Source organism: Vanacampus margaritifer, chromosome 8 (genome assembly GCF_051991255.1).
Source record: "Vanacampus margaritifer isolate UIUO_Vmar chromosome 8, RoL_Vmar_1.0, whole genome shotgun sequence".
NCBI classification, from domain to species: Eukaryota; Metazoa; Chordata; class Actinopteri; order Syngnathiformes; family Syngnathidae; genus Vanacampus; species Vanacampus margaritifer.
Genome location: NC_135439.1, coordinates 15,419,731 through 15,437,236, shown reverse-complemented (window position 1 = coordinate 15,437,236; position 17,506 = coordinate 15,419,731). Strand labels below are relative to the sequence as shown.

The 17,506-nt window shown below is 37.0% G+C and overlaps 1 protein-coding gene across 6 annotated transcripts; it reads left to right on the top strand.

The window, feature by feature from the left end:
• The first annotated feature begins 651 nt into the window (after positions 1 to 651).
• On the top strand, positions 652 to 17,478 carry pusl1 (pseudouridine synthase like 1). 6 transcript variants are annotated; one of them, XR_013294956.1, is made up of 8 exons: positions 652 to 892; positions 2,176 to 2,242; positions 2,638 to 2,825; positions 9,869 to 10,018; positions 12,913 to 13,083; positions 15,213 to 15,428; positions 15,873 to 15,927; positions 16,462 to 16,545. XR_013294956.1 is itself a non-coding variant. In XM_077572232.1 (8 exons), the coding sequence occupies exons 1-8, from the start codon at positions 669 to 671 to the stop codon at positions 17,424 to 17,426; spliced, it is 1,077 nt and encodes a 358-aa protein (XP_077428358.1). In that variant the 5' UTR covers positions 652 to 668; the 3' UTR covers positions 17,427 to 17,478. The 6 variants fall into 6 exon arrangements, 5 of the variants coding, with proteins under 5 accessions (XP_077428358.1, XP_077428363.1, XP_077428362.1 ...); XM_077572232.1 differs by lacking the exon at positions 15,213 to 15,428 and adding an exon at positions 17,368 to 17,478 and having other exon boundaries at positions 16,462 to 16,624; XM_077572233.1 differs by lacking the exons at positions 652 to 892; positions 15,213 to 15,428 and adding exons at positions 1,854 to 2,111; positions 17,368 to 17,478 and having other exon boundaries at positions 16,462 to 16,624.
• The last annotated feature ends 28 nt before the right edge of the window (positions 17,479 to 17,506 follow it).

Genomic DNA, 17,506 nt, shown 5'->3' with positions numbered 1-17,506 from the left:
AAACATTTAAATCCAATTTTGATTTCACTTTATTGGGTATGCAATAAATTTTAATTGAACCATTATTTAAGTACAGCTCAGAGTATGTTTTTTTAATCATTTTTTAGGCAGTATAAAGGTGTACAAAAGCATGTCATGATGTCACTAAAGTATTACTGATGGTCAGAGATGGGAAAACACTAACAGAAGTACTGATTAAACTCTCCTAAAGTACAGATTCTAAAATATACAAATCCATCCACCATTAACACATTTTTGTTACTGTCAATTTAAGACCCACTGTGATAATTTGACTAAAAGTTTTGAATGAACTTTCATATTGCTCATAGTGAGAAACGGTGGATGGGTGGTGGGAATAACATGCTAAAACAATTTACTCGAGCTTTGCTAATTTTGTGAACTTAGAAATAAATGTATTAAAGCTAGTAGCTAATATGACTAATACAAAACCTGTTGGTATGCGTTTTTCTTTTAGAATAAATAGAGGTGTCAATCATGTACTGTAGGCCAGGGGTGGCCAAGTTCGGTCCTCGAGAGCCACTATCCAGCCTGTTTGCCATGTCTCCCTCCTTCAGCGCAGCTGAATCTAATGATTAGCTCATCAGCAAGCTTTGCAGAAGCCTGATGACGATCCTGATCATGAATCAGGTGTGTTAGTGGAGAGAAACATGGAAAACAGGCAGGATAGTGGCTCTCGAGGACTGAACTTGGCCACCCCTGATGTAGGCCAAGCTTCACCAGCCCTGGTTCTTAGGGGCTGGTGTACTGCAAATTCTAGATATTTCCGTCCTCCAAACACATCTGATACCAAAATCTCCAGGACAGAAACAATAAACCTGCAGGACTTCGGCCCTCGAGGACGAGGCTGTAGTAGACAGAATGGGAAAACCAGGTAAAGAAAGTAAAAACCCAGCCACAGTTTGTCTTTATTAAACAGTCAAATGTACTTAATAGTTTTGAAGAAGGTACATTTTAAAACTAAACTGTGTGTTTGTGCAGTTGGAGTGGACGCTAACTATCTGGCTCGTTAATGTGATTTGAAACACGCTATTCAACACCTCTGTTACAATCTTTGTTCGTGTACGTGTTTACTAGTAAAATGCATGAACATTTATCTATTAACCTCGCATAAAATGATCGCTGCAATTCTGTGAATACTTTGTGGGCTGCCAGTCCTTTCTGTTGATTGCTGCTATCAATGTCTTGTCTTCATTAATAGGTATACGATAAAAAAGCAACATTTGGTTTACTCCTTTGTCTGTTTGTACAACCGATCGCACAGCAAGATATGACCATTTTATAAAATAATCGATTAGATTAAGGACTTTACGCTGTATGAGATTCAATGGTTACAATACAGGCAAGTGGCTTTTTTGCGGGCAGTCCAGCGTCCCGGAGGGCGCATTCCCATGAGGGCTGTGACGTCACGTGCAAAAGGTCAATACATAATCCACATTAATTTGTAATCCCACTTTAACACGACAAATTGGATAATCTCATATGTGTAATCTTGTTTATAGGCAGGTGACTGTTTAAAAAGTAAAGTTAGTCCCTCATGGTCATTAAAAAAAGTGTTCACAACTTTACCTTGGCTTCTCATGACTTTTTTGCTCATCACTTTTCATTGGAACAGAGTGCATGATTTGGCGCTGAATGATGACGTATTAAAAAAAGCGACAGGAGAGAGAACGTCCTCCAGAAGTTCTTTACTGCAAATAAAGTAGGCTACATATTAAAACGTTGAACCATAGTATATTTTTAAATTAGTATTTTGCTCTGTGGCATATCAAATGACCACATATGTTCACGGAACAGCGGCAGGAGTTATCTGCGGGTTGATGAAGCCTGTACTTCCGGACTACAAATCCGAGTGTGCCTACATCCGGATGCAGCTCGCGCCTCGCAGCACGTTGGACAGTACAGGGCGACGTTTATCGGCTCACTGGTGTTGAATGCGTTATGTATTATATATATATATATTAAGTGTCTTTCTTCCTCATTTCATGTTAACATGCGATACTTTTAATATGCACAATGAAATAGATCGAAGAGATCATGTGCAACCAGACACGATACCTCATCTTTTTCCAATACATTGGAACTAAATACAGGTAGGCCACTCTTTACATACATTTTATGTATAGCATAACAACCGAACAACCTATTTGTGTACAGTGGTGCAGTCAAACTATCTCCAAATCAACTGTTCCTGAAGAAACGAGGGGTCCAAGATCACTTAGAGGTAACAATCTCAATGCTATTCATTAAATTATCAAACACACTCGAATATAAGCCTACCGAGTAACATTAAAATATATTTGTGGAGAAAGTTGATTATTTACAAAGCTGCTCTGCAACTGGGAGTAACCAGTCCACAGCAGAATGAATCTGTGTGGTGATCTGGTGGTTAGTATATCTGCCTCATGTTAGGTTCAGGGTTTGGATCTCAAGTCTTCCTCCAACATCACCCCTGTGCATTGGTAGGTTAGCTGGAATAGCCGAGCCCAGCTTGCATACGAACTTTATGATAAAACTGGATGGCTGGATTTTAAAGTTAGTTGATGTTAACTTTCAACTGACACTGAGTTCTTAATTTTACGTTGTCCAATTTTTTTCTCTCTCCATGGCTACATGCAGGATGCATTAAGAAGACTAAAGCCACTCGACCCAGTGTCTCTGTCCATTTCCAGCAGGACAGATCGCGGCGTCCACGCTCTCTCTAACTCAGCCCACTTTGATTTCCAACGCACAAACGACAAGCCGCCATTTACCGAGGACATTTTAGTTGAGGCGCTCAATTTCCACCTCAAGGCTGAGCAAATTAGGTACGTTTCAATTAGGGATAGACCGATTATCGGCCAGGCCGATATTCAGCATTTTGACAAATATCGGCATCGGCCATTTTGAAGAATCATATGGCCGATATTAGATTCATTGTAAAAAAAAGTGTTACAGAACTAATTACATTTTCAGAGATGCCGCTGACGCTGGAGAAATCTCTGCACCTTCTGTTTTTGTTTGAAATTAAAACTAAGATAAGTACAAATTTAATGCTTCAGATATTTAAAAATTTTGGAAGACTTTACTGTTTTTATTTAACTTTTGAAAACTTTTTGTTAGATTTTTAAAACAAAGATGTCTGTTGATAAGATTTTTTTTTAACTCCAATATTTTACAAACCCTAAATGTAATTTAATAAGATTTTTTTTAACTCCAATATTTTACAAACCCTAAATGTAATTCAATAAACATGTGCTTTAAAATTACACAAATAAATAAGAGGTGGAGTTTGTATTTTTTTTCTCCAAATTTTCATGTCAATATTTTACCTTTTAGTGAAAATGAATATCAGCTCCAAATATCGGTTATCCTTGACCACTAATAATCGGTATCGATATCAGCCCTGAAAAAAACATATCGGTCTATCTCTAGTTTCAATTTTTGTACTGGAAGAAATTATACTATTTTAGTTATTTGCCTGACTTCCATGCAGGCAGTGACTGTGTTAACATAAGTGTACTATGAATGGTTGTCTTGTCTGTCTCTATGTTTGTAAGACAATGAATGATACAAACCAAAACCAAATCCTGTCCATTCAAGTGGTCAAAATGTTGGGAGGAAAGTCTCATAAATAACAAACTGTTGGCACACAACAATTTAGGAATGAATAGATAACACTTTTTTCCAACCTTTATTTAGCATCTAACTGTTCTGCTTGTCACCGTACATCGCTGACACCAATAGATGAACAAAGACGTATTTGTGATTAACTCATTCACTGCCATTGACGGTTATAGATGTCAAATATTCATTTGAACTATTTCTTAAGATTAACATTTTTTTCCATTTTTGTTAACAAGAATATGAAAACCTAGAATTTTTTATTGTACATTTAGAACAGATATAAAATTTGTGATTACTCGTGAGTTAACTCGTGAAGTCATGCAATTAATTACGATTAAAAAAAATATCCTCCTAATTCTTAATAATCTTTTCTTTCATCGCTGAGGCGATTACATTTTTTAATCGTAATTAATCGCATGACTTCAATAGTTAACTCACGATTTATCATACATTTTATACCTGTCTTAAATGTACAATGAAAACATTCTAGGTTTTCATACTCTTGTTAACAAAAGTGGAAAAATGTTAAATTAATTTCAAGTTCAAATTAATTTTTGACGTCAATAGCCGTCAATGGCAGTGAATGAGTTAATACTTTTCAGATAAACAAAGCATCATTTGATCATTTCTCAGAGTGCGAGTGGGATGTAGTCAAGCTTCAAATGCGTTGCAGAACAGAAAGAGAAGTGAACGTATGAAGGAGAGACCAAGCTAATTGGGAAACAGACGGAGAGAAGCTGTAAGCAAGGAGGCAAGCTCCCAGCATCCCACTTGCATCCCACTAATCCTCCAACCTGCAGAGAGAAGGTTACAAAGGATTATCTCTGCTCTGCTTTTTGCTCTGTAGTATCCAATAATACGCACGTATGCACCTGCAACGCTGAATGGAAATAACCTTCAAGACTGGTGCAGATTTAAAAAAACACAAAAAAAACACAAGTACTTTGTGTTGTCTGCCTATACTAGGGTTTCCCAAACTTGGGTCCTGAATACGTTTTTATTGGATCCCGGATTGACACAGATGAATAATATACTGAAAGTTATTTTATTCATCGTAAGGAAGAAACAGTTACTTGTTGTAATAATGTAGTTGGTTCAGTTCTACATTATTAGATTTGAGCTTGCTATGACAATGTGTGATGTATTTTAGCAATTTGGGCTGCAAGGGAGGGCGACCCCCCCCCCACCCCAAAAAAAAATCTTGACAATAAAATGTTGTATGCAACCCCACTAGTGTAAATACGGTATTTTGGTTAATATTGTGTTAGTGGAATATGAGTTAAACAGCAAAATCCAGCAGTTATATATCAGAAGGCGGCCATTTTGCCACTTGCCGTCAAGTGAAAATGACATCACAGTTGCTGAGGTCTCAGGTAACAACCAATCACAGCTCAGCTTCAGAAAACAGGTGAGCTGTGATTGGTCGTTGCCTGAGCCCTGAGCAACTGTGATGTCATCTTCAGTCGGCAACAAGTGGCAAAATGGCCGCCACTGGAGATGGATACAAATGACTGTTTTTTGCTTCATAACTCACATTTCGCAAATGTAATATTAATCAGAATGTCATGTTTACACTAGTGCGGTTACATATAACATATTATTGTCAAGAAATGTTTAACATTGACTTCCCCTTTAAGCTAAAAAAAGAAAAGTGAAACCCTATAACATTTATTATTTACAATTCATGAAATATACTGTGCCACAAAAACACTCCCTACCAATGGTCTCATTTTAAATGTGTGAAGATCATTTAAAAAGCAATCTTTACGTTTTAAATAGAAGCGAGTGTGTGTGTGTTGTGGCATTTCCATGTTTGTTTGTCTTTGTGTGTGTTTGTGATTTCCGGGCAAACCGCAAACGCTGTCACTTCACATTCCAGCAGGTGCCATTAGAAGACGTGAAGCTTTCCTGTGCCACGTGTGGCACCCAGTCCCCTCCCTCGTAACCTAGTTTCTCTTCTCATGCACCGGGGCACACATACACACAGGCACCGAGATCTATAATGTAACTCTGTGAACAGAAATAGACGTGCACGTGCACGTGCATGCATGATGCATCGTGTTGAGGAGCATCTTTCTCTACCGTCACAGCCACTGACGGTCAGTATGCCAACCCACAGCAGCCTGTCTTAGTGAGTGCTGCGGCGTCACCATTTGTGTTGACATTAGGTTGGTACCTGAATTAGCAATTCAGTCATAAATTGCATGCCTATGCTTTCAGGCATGGCGTCTTTGAGGTGAATGGACAAAAAAAAAAAAGAGTTAAAGACTTAAAGAGGAAGTCCCCCCCCCACCCCCTCCCCAAAAAAATAATTCTTGACAATAATATGTTCCATGTGATCTCACTAGTCTAAACACGGCAGTCTGGTTAATGTCAGAAGGCGGCCATTTTGCCACTTGCTGTTGTGTGAAAATGACATCACAGTTGCTCAGGTCTCAGGTAACAACCAATCAAAGCGCAGCTTCAGAAAACAGGTGAGCTGTGATTGGTCATTGCCTGAGCCCTGAGCAACTGTGATGTCATCTTTAGTCGACAGCAAGCGGCAAAATGGCCGTCCCCCTGAGATGAATAAAAACGCATTGTGTTTTGCTGCATAATTCAGATTACACAAATGGAGTGTTAATCAGAATGTCATGTTTAGACTAGTGAGGTCACATATAACATATTATTGTCAAGAAATGTTTAAGGTTGACTTCCCCTTTAAACAATGGTGGCGCTATGAAAATAAAGTATAAGCGGGAGAAAAATGGCATGAATGTTTGTCTCTTAGCGGGCATAAAATTAACTCATTCACTGCCATTGACGGCTATAGACGTAAAAAATTCATTTGAACAATTTCTATTAGTTTCACATTTTCCCCCCCACTTTTGTTAACAAGAATATGAAAACTTAGGAAAAAATGTATTGTACATTTAGAACAGATATAAAATTCATGATTAATCTTGAGTTAACTAGTGAAGTCATGTGATTAATTACAATTAAAAATAATAATAATCGCCTGATACCCCTAATTACAAAAAAAAGAAAAGATTATTAAAAAATTAGGGGCGTCAGACTATTGATTTTTTTTATTGTAATTAATCGCATGACTTCAATAGTTAACTCACGATTAATCATAAATTTTATATCTGTTCTAAATGTACAATCTTTTTTTTTTAGAGGTGTTCATATTCTTGTTAACAAAAGGGGGAAAATGTGAAACTAATAGAAATAGTTCAAATGAATTTTTTACGTCTATAGCCGTCAATGGCAGTGAATGAGTTAAGTGCAAATTTATTTATAATAAATTGACAATACAAATTATGATAGTGATGCTATATTATGTTGCTTCATAGGAGTGGCTGTGAACTGTGGCGAGTGCAAAGTGTCCATTTTAGGGGCAGGGCATTTATTAGGATGAGGCTTTTGTTTTAAGAAGTGCATTCTTGAAATAATATAATAAACGTCAGCTTTACATTTGTCAATGTTGTGCAGGCAGTGTGTCGTTGACATGACACTTAAAAATTGGGGTTGACCCGACCTGATCGACGTGATCGGAAATCAGCCGTTCGCGGGATTTTTAGCTAATGGCTGAAAAATATCAGATTTAAAAAAAAAAAGGCAACAATAACTTATTTTCTTTTCTTTACTTGATTTGAACTAATGCTAATTTACAGCCATATAAAAAGTTATCATCTTGATATACTTTTGTAAAAAAAAAACAATAAAAAAAAAAAAACAATAATTGAGACAATGTGGTTTTTGTTTCTCTTCTTTATGACATTGCATAGCAGAGGTATTTTATCAGGACTCTGTATCAGCAGATACTCAAAATGCGAGCTGGACATCCCTAAAATCAGTCATGGTAAATGTAGTTGCACCCACCTAGTGACACTTTTTCCTGGTGGGGTGGTAACGGAGCTTTCTATTTGGGGTGTGGCGCTTATTTATTCATGTGGATTAATTTGGGTGCAGCCTCTATAAGAGCAGAAGACACTATTTTTGGAAAAATTGTATTTTGCATTAAATCTAAAGTTAGTCTTTTTTAGATTAGGCTTTACTGAGTGATATGCGTATGTTGTGAACCTACATGATAGTTTTCATTTCTTGACAACTGATCAACTAAACAGCTCATAAAGATTTCAGAAGAAGAAAAACTGCACATCCAATCAGGATTTTTTTTTAATGGGGTTTCTAAATCCGGTGGTTCACCAGAATTCAAAGCAGATGTCATGATTGCAAATGGCACTGACCTTAATTACATTCCAATACCTCACACAGACGGATTCATTGTTTGCCACCACTTGATCTGATATCAAAAGAGACAGCCGTCTAAATGTCACACACAGGAAGTGTACAATGTCCCCTTGCTGGATGCACATCAAAGCACGTCTCATCCTGAACTAATGCTAAATATTTGCGCGTAAGCGCTTAGCTCCCCTGAGCTTTGTGCTTTCTGACAATGCATGTGCCTTTGTGTAAAAGCTGCATCGTTGGCATTTTAGACAAAGACCCATGCACACTTTTTATGGCTGTAATTGGGAAACCATCTGTTCCAATGTGTGGGGAATGAAGATTGCTTTTGATCAGTTGTCGCATTAGCCTTGCTAGCAGCGTGACTTGAAGCAAGAAAATGGTGGTCCGCTATTCTCTCGCCCACACAGTGGTGGACTTTGGCCCTGGCTTAGATATTTGAAGTACTGGATGGATGACCATGTAATTGAGGAAAAATGGCCACCAGAGGATGATGATTTGCAATCCAGCGCAATTAGCTAGCTAGCAAAACTAAAGGAAAGGAGATGGGGGATATGAGAACACAACATTTGCTGTATTCAAAGTAAAGAGAGCTAGGTTCGATTTTTAGAAGCCTTTTAGGATGAAAGGTAAAATGTCTTCAAGAAACAAGAAAAAGTCCAGTTTCCGTGATTCAACCTTTGTGGATTAGCCTGACCTGGATACCCGAGAGTCACAGTCAATGGCTCTTGTTTTCCTTTCTCTGCCCGTTCCACATCTGTTACTTTGTATACAAGTGGTTTGTTTTTTCTTCAGGCAATTCTTGCGGCTGTACTGGCTTACAACTTCACAATTAGCTGTTTTTCACATATCGCTGGTTTTCAGTAGTACCGGATATAGATAACCCTAACCCTAACCCAGGAAATACCTGTGTAGTCTTTCAGCCCTATTTATTGTTTAAATAATCAACTAAATAAAATACACAGCTGTCAGTCAAATATTCCAAAACTTTGCATGTTCGATAGTCTTTCTTTTCGCTCTCTTTTCTCAGACTGATACCAGTACGAGTACTCAAGTCTTCAGTTGTCACCGATACTTCTCGTACTTTTAGGGGTGTCAGGCAATCAATTTTTTAAATTGTAATTAATCGCATGACTTCAAAATTTAACAAATTTTATATCTGTTCTAAATGTACAATAAAATATTTATTAACTTTTCATACTCTTAACATAAAAGTGGAAAAAATGTTAAACTAATATAAATATGGTTGTATCTTTTAGTCATTGATACAGTAATTTCATAGTAATTCATACAATTGAGTTAAAATTAAAAAGATGTGCTGTATTGTAATAAACGAGTGTGATATCGATTTGCGGTCATTGATTTTGAGGTCATTTTTCTGCCACTAGATAGCATAGTTGCATTTGTAAGACATTGGTGATAGCTCAGTGCATTTTTCTTTTCATATTAAGCGCTATCTAATCTTTAACATGAAGTAACTTGTGAAATTCTGCAATTTTTTTAAATTATAAAATATAATTTGACCCCAGTCTCCACAAATATATGCATTATTATTACATTTATTACTGCTTAATTTTGACGTTGACGTGTCAGCTGCGTTGCAACTGGAATTCCCCCAGTACAGGCTTTCAAAGTAAGGGGCGTTCGTTAATCTCGCATGGTAAATAAGTGTCGTTAAAGGAACTTAAGTTAACTCTAAATCAACGCACTAATTTTGACAACCCGACTTTTGATACATAAAATTTCCCTCCGAAACAATCACAGATAATTATAAAGAAAGTCCTATATCCCAATATAGCATTTTTCCTTAAAAATGCATAAAATGAATTTTTTATTCTAATTTCTAGTGCCTGATCATAAAACGACCACACAAAAAATAAGGCTGGGTATCAGCCCAATACCTAGTATCGGTGCTCACCCATCTCTAATGATGTAGATGCTGTATTCTAATCAAATGTACTAGTGCCAGACCAACAAGTATGTTGATTTTTCAATATGTTCCCTTTGCCAGCATTACCCGTGCCTATCGCGTGCCTGATGACTTCCACGCCCGTTTTCAAGCACTCTCCCGGACGTACGTCTACCGCATCGCCCTGGGTGTCTCGTATCCTTCTCAGCTTCCCCTCGCCGAGCGCGACATGTGCTGGAATCTTCGCCACACGTGAGTCGACAGTGCGTGTGCGCCTATATGATTGTGATTCCCTTTCATATAGAAAGCGAGCTGAATGTCTGAGCTCAATCTAACACACACACAAACCCCCTCAATACGCTCCTAACAAGCCTTGCAGAAACAATGTCATGTTAGACACATGAATAATCCACATGTGCTCAGTCGCAACTGCAAATTAGGGCCAGTCAACTCCAGTCAAACGTTTTATCTGAGCTGATGTCCCAAAAACAAACAAAGGACAGACGGCGATGTGGGAAACGATGGATGTCAAGGCAAGAAAGGAAGGACGAGAGAAGAATGCTTTGGAAAGAGATTTGCTGCTTACATGATGTTCTCTTGGCTGGAATTGGGAAATTGGAAGGAGGAGCGTGAAGAAACACATTTCAGGGAGCATATACTGTATGAGCATTTGTCGTCTCGTTTTTTTTTAGGGAGGGGAGGGGGGAGGAAAGTAGGCCAAGATAAGCTGCGGGCTCATACACATGCCGAGCAACACCCACACGTCTCCCGATCAGTCTTCCCCTGCCTCCCTCCCTTTTGCTTCGTTATCCCGTCTCACATTTTCAGCATCCGCGTCGTCCTTCCGCCCCTGAGCATCCCTGTTTGATCTGCTCCTTCATCATCGCTCGCCACCGCCAGCTGAAAGAACTCTCCTCTCATCTGCTTTTCTCAAAGCAGGTGAAACATGATGACCTCCGCCAAAGGAGACTATGCAAAGTCTACAGCAGGGGTCTGCAACCTGCTGCTCTGGCTCTTTAGTCCCTCTCCTGCAGCTTCCCGTGGATCTCCAAAAAAAATTAGTAGAAATTATTTTATTTTTTTACATATTCATTTTAATTTGTAGATAAAATCTTATTTAAATGAGTAAATGATTTAGATTTTTAAAAAGAACAATTCAATATTAGAAAAAATGTCTAAATATTTCAGTTAAAAAAAAAAAAAAGTGCCAAAAGGTAGATGAAAAAGTTTTACCTAAAAATGCCCAAAAAGTGACCATAAAATGTCCTAAAAAAGGACGAGGAAAAGCAGAAAATTACCATTAAAATGTCCATGAAATTGCCAAAGATGTCAGAGAATTGAATTAAAAAGGCAGAAAAGAAAACATTCAAAAAGTAAACATAAAATGTCCAAAAAAACAACAGAAGAAAGGCAGAAACTTACCAATTACATTTCTTTGGAATATGAAAAAAAAGTAATTCATTCAAAACATTCACAAAGTATAAAATGTCCAGAAACAAAAAGAAGAAATCCCGGAAGTTACTATTAAATGTACACAGAATTGACCCCCCAAAAAATCAGTAATTGTCAGCCAAAAGGCAGAAAAAATATTTTTAAAAATAGCCATAAAATGCCCAATGCTGATTGAACTATTTCCTCGAACCCCAGGAAGAAAAAAATAATGTCTCTGTCCCTATATCTTACATAATTTTTACTGAGCAGGAAGTAGCCTGCTAACAGAAAACCAACACAATATGCGCTTTCAAACTTTTCATGAAAGTTCTATATTGAAAACGAATGTAATATTATCATTATTGTTATTGTTATTAGTCAAAGTCATTGTCAGGTCTGTACCAAAAGTGTTGCGTTCTACGTCAAATGTTATTCTTTGTATGTCCAGCTAAAAAATGGACTGCAGGGGTTTGGACATCTTGGCAATACATCACTAATGACTTTTTCATCTTGATTCCTCTTGTTAGTTTTGATTTTATATTGTATTATGTCATGATGTTTTTTTAATTTATGTATGTGCCTTCTTGCTGAACTAAAAAAAAAAAGTGACTAAACAGATATGCACTACTATTGTACTTTTTATGGATGGTCTTACACTCACTTTACCATATTTATTAAATATTTACATGCTTGTGCAACTTTTAATAGGTTAATGAGGTATCGTTGAAGTCAACTAGTACTGGTTTGCATTGTAACAAAATACAGATGTGTATTTCATTTAAATCCATATAGAAAAAGGCCGTTTTTATGTTGAAATACAGTTTGTATTTGCTTAGTTTAAAATCTGAGAAAATGTTAACTTCCATTATCCATCCATGTACTTTAGACTGTTGACTTTAAGGTGATGTAGTAGTATGAATTCCATTCCACGTCAATCCAAACAATCTTAAGGTTGTTTACACTTTGTGTTGAATAAGCAATGGAACATGTGAATCCATAATGATGCCATGTAGCACTTCCTTTAACATCCTTAACTCATTCACTGCCATTGACGGCTATAGATGTCAAAAATTTATTTGAACTATTTCTATTAGTTTAACATTTTTTCTACTTTTGTTAACAAGAATATGAAAACCTATATTTTTTATTGTACATTTAGAACAGATATAAAATGTGTGATTAATTGTGAGTTAACTAGTGAAGTCATGTGATTAATTACAATTAAAAACATTTTTTATTAATTTTTAATTAATCACACATTTTATATCTGTATTTCTAAAAAAAATTATAGGTTTTCATACTCTTGTTAACAAAAGTGGAAAGAAATGTTAAACTAATAGAAATTGTTCAAATGAATTTTTGACGTCTATAGCAGTCAATGGCAGTGAATTAACCAAGAGTTTATCGGAAAATCATGTTTTTCACTTCTTCATCTAGGACCAACTCTCATGTTCCAGATTTTAATTGAAGGCGTTACGCTTTTAATTAGTGAGACATTCTCTTCTTTCTTCCCTGCTCGCTGTGTTCCGCTCTCTCTTTCTATCAGATCATATTTGAGAGCTGACATTCGCTTTTTGGGGGAACCAAGTATTAGCTCTGGGTGTCTGCTGCCTTTTCCTACATTTGTTTGCTACACTTATTTCAATAAAATGAAACTTGGTGTCTTGCAATAATGCCGCCGAGTGCTTTTGGTCACACCGTGTGTTTGTTGTCAGGGAGCTCGACGTGGAAGCCATGAGCGAGGCGGGCGCCATGTTGCTTGGAACTCACGACTTCAGCAGCTTCAGGGCAGTCAACTCCGACTTGTCTTTTAGGAACCCTGTAAGGACGCTGGATGTGGCCAGGATACAGCCTGGGAGAGCATTTGTATGTGAGCACTTCCACAGGTAAACGGGATTTAAGGATTCAGTTTTTTAGCTACTAAAGGTGATGAATAAAAAATTGCTTGTACATAAGAATAGACTGAAATGCTTTCTGCCATCTTCAAGTGTCAGCCGAACTACATGGAAACATAATCACATCAACGCTAAATGCTAAGCTAAGTCTGATCTAACAACACTAGGAGAAAAAATTCTAGATTTGCACTAGTTGCTTTTTGGAAATGTAGTTGCTAGAGGGGTCTGACGTTAAATATACAGTAGCAACAAAGTGGCTTAGTTGGCAACACTCTAATTAGCACAAGCAGAGGTTTCTCTTACTCTGTCGCAAGTTGTCATGGTAACTAAAGCTGAACAGTGGCTCATTTGCATGGCAGTCCCACCCCCTCAAAACAGAGAGAAAAGACAGCCAAAATTCTGAGATTCTTAAGTGTTAAAAATAAATATTTCCTAATGAAGTAGCCACCAAGTAACCGAAAAAAATTCTTTTTTTTTGTTGCTCTTTTGTTTAAGTGAATTTGTCAATGTTTTCTGTAGGGTAACACCTTAGACGAGTTGATTCCACTTTGGGAATTGGGTAGGTAGGAGCATTTTGATAACAGACACAGCATTTAGTACTACTTTTATTTCACTGAAAGTCCTCTTTTATTGACCAAGGTTATTTTAGTTAACTAAAATGAAAAAACTAAAGTTCAAAAAATAATTTCGTTAACGAAATTAAAAAAACAAAAATGCTTTTAAAAAGCGAAAACTAACTAAAACTACATTAACCAACTATAATTGTAGCAAAAATGTCCTTCGTTTTAGTCTTTGGTAATCAATTTAATGCATGAGCCTTTGGGGATGATTTATTTTGATATTTACCGAAATAAGGACATTTGAAAGTGTGTCACACAAACGTGACGTCATCTAGCAGCAGCCAATAAAAAAGCACCTTCAGATGACGTTGCTCCCATAGTGTTTCTTAAATATTGCGCACAATACACACTTGAAAAAAAAAAACTAAAAATAATAATGAAACTAACTAAAACTAAAAAAACTAATAGGACCACCGTGAAAACTGATTAAAACTAACTAAATTTAAAACTCAAGATGAACTAAAATGAAAAATTCCAAAACTATAATAACCCTGTTATTGACATAAGCGGTTGACGCTGGATTTTGTTTCTGTGAAGGGTTGTCTTGCAGTTGGAATGCCGTTGTTAATTCATGAGTGTCACAGTGGTAAAAGAGGAAACGGAGCAGTGAATTATTGAAACGCAAAAGGTTGATTTCAATTTTGGATCCAGAAACAGGTAGTTGTGTTATGTCAGGCTTGGAACTAACATTTGGTGGTGATTTGATCCTAATTAAAAAAACAAAAAAAGCAGCACTTTAAGACACAATTCTTTCTGTAGTGTTCCAAGAACTGACTTTTTTTATGATTTACTTCTTTACAGGCATATTCATAATTCATATTATACTGATTTATAACTATATATATATATATATGTCATGGTCCACTTGGTCCATACATACAGTCTAATGAGAACAAATGCAAAACCGGTATCCCAAATTCTTCCTTCTTGGCTCAGGTTTATTGTCTTTTTTTCCTTTTTTTTTAGATTTCAATAGTGTAGAACTGCACTGCATCATAAGAGCTGTGCCCAATATTTTGACCGACCGTGTCAATCTATTATTATAGCCAGCTACACTGTGAAGGTGAACAGGTGATTGTGCTAGCTAGTGTATATTAGCATTAGCCATTGTAGGCTAATGTGGCTAAATAGTTGTAGAAAAAGTATCTACCCCGGTTGCTTCACTCTGACATCACTCGACAATGGCGACCCCCATTTGAGACGCATCATTTACTCGCAATCGACAATACTTACAACTTGTATCAACATTAGACAGCTAAAAGTTCATTTGAGAGTGGTGGTTATTTGTCTTATCTGGATGCCGAGCCCGATATTGGGGCATGATGTCTATCAGAAGAAGAACCGCTATTTGAGGGAATGCGGCAATTACGCTATGCTCAGAATTGCTGTTCTTCAGAGTCCATGAGCTGTCACAAAATATGAATACACTTGAGATCACATATGATCAGAACGCTAAGCCAAATTTGCATTTGACCTTAATCTTTTTTTTTTCTTCTTCAGTTTTCTCCCCAAAAATATAAAGTCAGTCTTTTTTAGGATGATGAAGGCTGGGATGACTTAAATGCCAGACGAGAGGACAATATTCATTGACTGGGTGTCGCAGACTCGCATATCAGAAGAGGAGACAGATACAAACTTTTTCATCATCACATAATCCGGTTTGGTCTCAGCAGCAGTGGAAATATTCACAGGGATTCATTACAGTGGATATAAAAGGTACACCCAAGCCTCTTTGAATTGCAGGATTTTGTGAAAAAGCCTAGATGAATCATTTCAAAACATTTTCCACCATTATTGTGACCTATAACCTGTAAAAGTCAATTAGTTAAAAAGAAAAATCTTTTTGGGTGGGGGAGTAAAAATGAAGTGTGCACACCTTCTCATCACACCATCCGATGAATAAATAAATAGAAACGACTTATGATCCAGTGCATTTCTACACAACTGAAAACTAATACCTCTTTGACCGTGACAATCAAAACTGAGAATTTATTATTTTCAGATTGTTTCAATATTTTTTTGTGAAGGTCAACCAAATGTGCCTGCTGCTTATCCTGTGCAAGAAGCAGGCTCATCAAGGACAGATCACCTGTCAATCAATGTTTTACGTATACAAATTGAATCATTTTACATGTTTTTTTCCCTCGTGGTGTCTTGCAGAGAGATTCCATTCTGGGAATTGACTTTTAAAAGCAAATCTTTTCTCTACAAGCAGGTATGTTCTATGCTGGTGCTTGTCTATCATAACTCGTATGTCATATTGTTCTCTGACTCAACAGCGCCTCATGTGGTTGCAGCCAAGTAGTGCACTAAATTTAGCCCTAATGCCTTATTGACTCAATTAGTTGACAATCACATTCGTAATGATGGGACTATTACGCTCATTCCTTATTAGAGGTTAAGATGAATATTTACTCAAACAAGTCGGATGCTTTAAATTGAAAAATACAAGAAACTGTGGGAATTAAAGGTGAATTTAGAGTAATTGGCTGGCAACCAGTCAAAAAAGAGTAGAAGTGTAGAAATTCAGGTACATCTGTACTAATCTTGTTTTAACCTAGATTAGGCTTTGTTTAAATTTCTTGTTGTAAAACTAAACCTGAAATATTGCAGAATTCTAGTTTATTCCCATATAGTCCCATGAATTCACATTGAAAGTCTCCTGGAATTGTGTATTGGCACACGGTTTTTTTTTGTTTTTTAATTTTGCATAAAGATCTCTAATTAAGCCGTATCGTTGTTGCTTCAGGTGCGCAGAATGACGGGGGCCCTCGTGGCCGTGGGCCAGAGAAGGATCTCCCTTACGAAGCTGAAAGAGATCATGGAGGCTCGGGACTCTCTGGCTTATCCAAAGAATATAATTGCTCCGGCCCGCGGCCTCTTCCTCACCAGGGTGGACTACAGTGAGTCAGGTAAGTGAGGATGGAAGAAAAAAACTTGTCTGTTTAGTCGTGTCACACGTTATGCTTGGCTTTGTTTTTATTTGAAGGATTTTCCTCCCCCCATGATGTAGCTACATTAGATTTATTTATTTATTGCTCAGGGCTCAGGTAACAACCAATCACGGCTCACCTGTTTTCAGATTTTTGCCATGTGACGTTCCCAAGCTGAGCCGTGAATGGTGGTTACCTGAGCCCTGAGTACCGGCAACTATGATGTCATTTTCAGTTGACAAGTGGCAAAATGGCCGCCCCCTGAGAAGGAGAAAAACAGGTGGATTTTGCTGCTTTATTCATATTCCACAAACACAATATAAATCTGAATATCGTGTTTAGACTTTATAGAACATTTTGCTAAGAAAAATTAAAATGTAGGTATATTATGTTCTATTTTAAATGACTTATTGCCAATAAAAGTTATTAAATCAAATTGACACATTACGTTTTTATATGCATATTTGGTTCATGAGATGTAAAACCAATAACCTTGTTTCCACATCTCTAAAAGAACTGGCTCATCTGCTTTAAAACCAAGGAGCACAAATGTTAGCTTTTACGAGTTTTACAAATGAGTTTACACAACTGTAAACTCTCCTGAAATTGTCTTTATCATGGTTGAACTATTGCCGTTCTTGGATTGCCTCAGACTTATTTTTGTCATGTTATGCCGTGTTGCGTATGTTAATTACTGAGAAAACTATTTTGTGTTCCATCAGATCTGCTGTCACCACAAACCTCAGCTGGAGTCCGGAGTAATGCAAAAATTCAAATGTGAACATCCATGTAATGAAGTTTTTTATATTAAATATTTCTTCCTTTCTGGTTAATACTGGGTGTTTTATGACATAGAAAAGA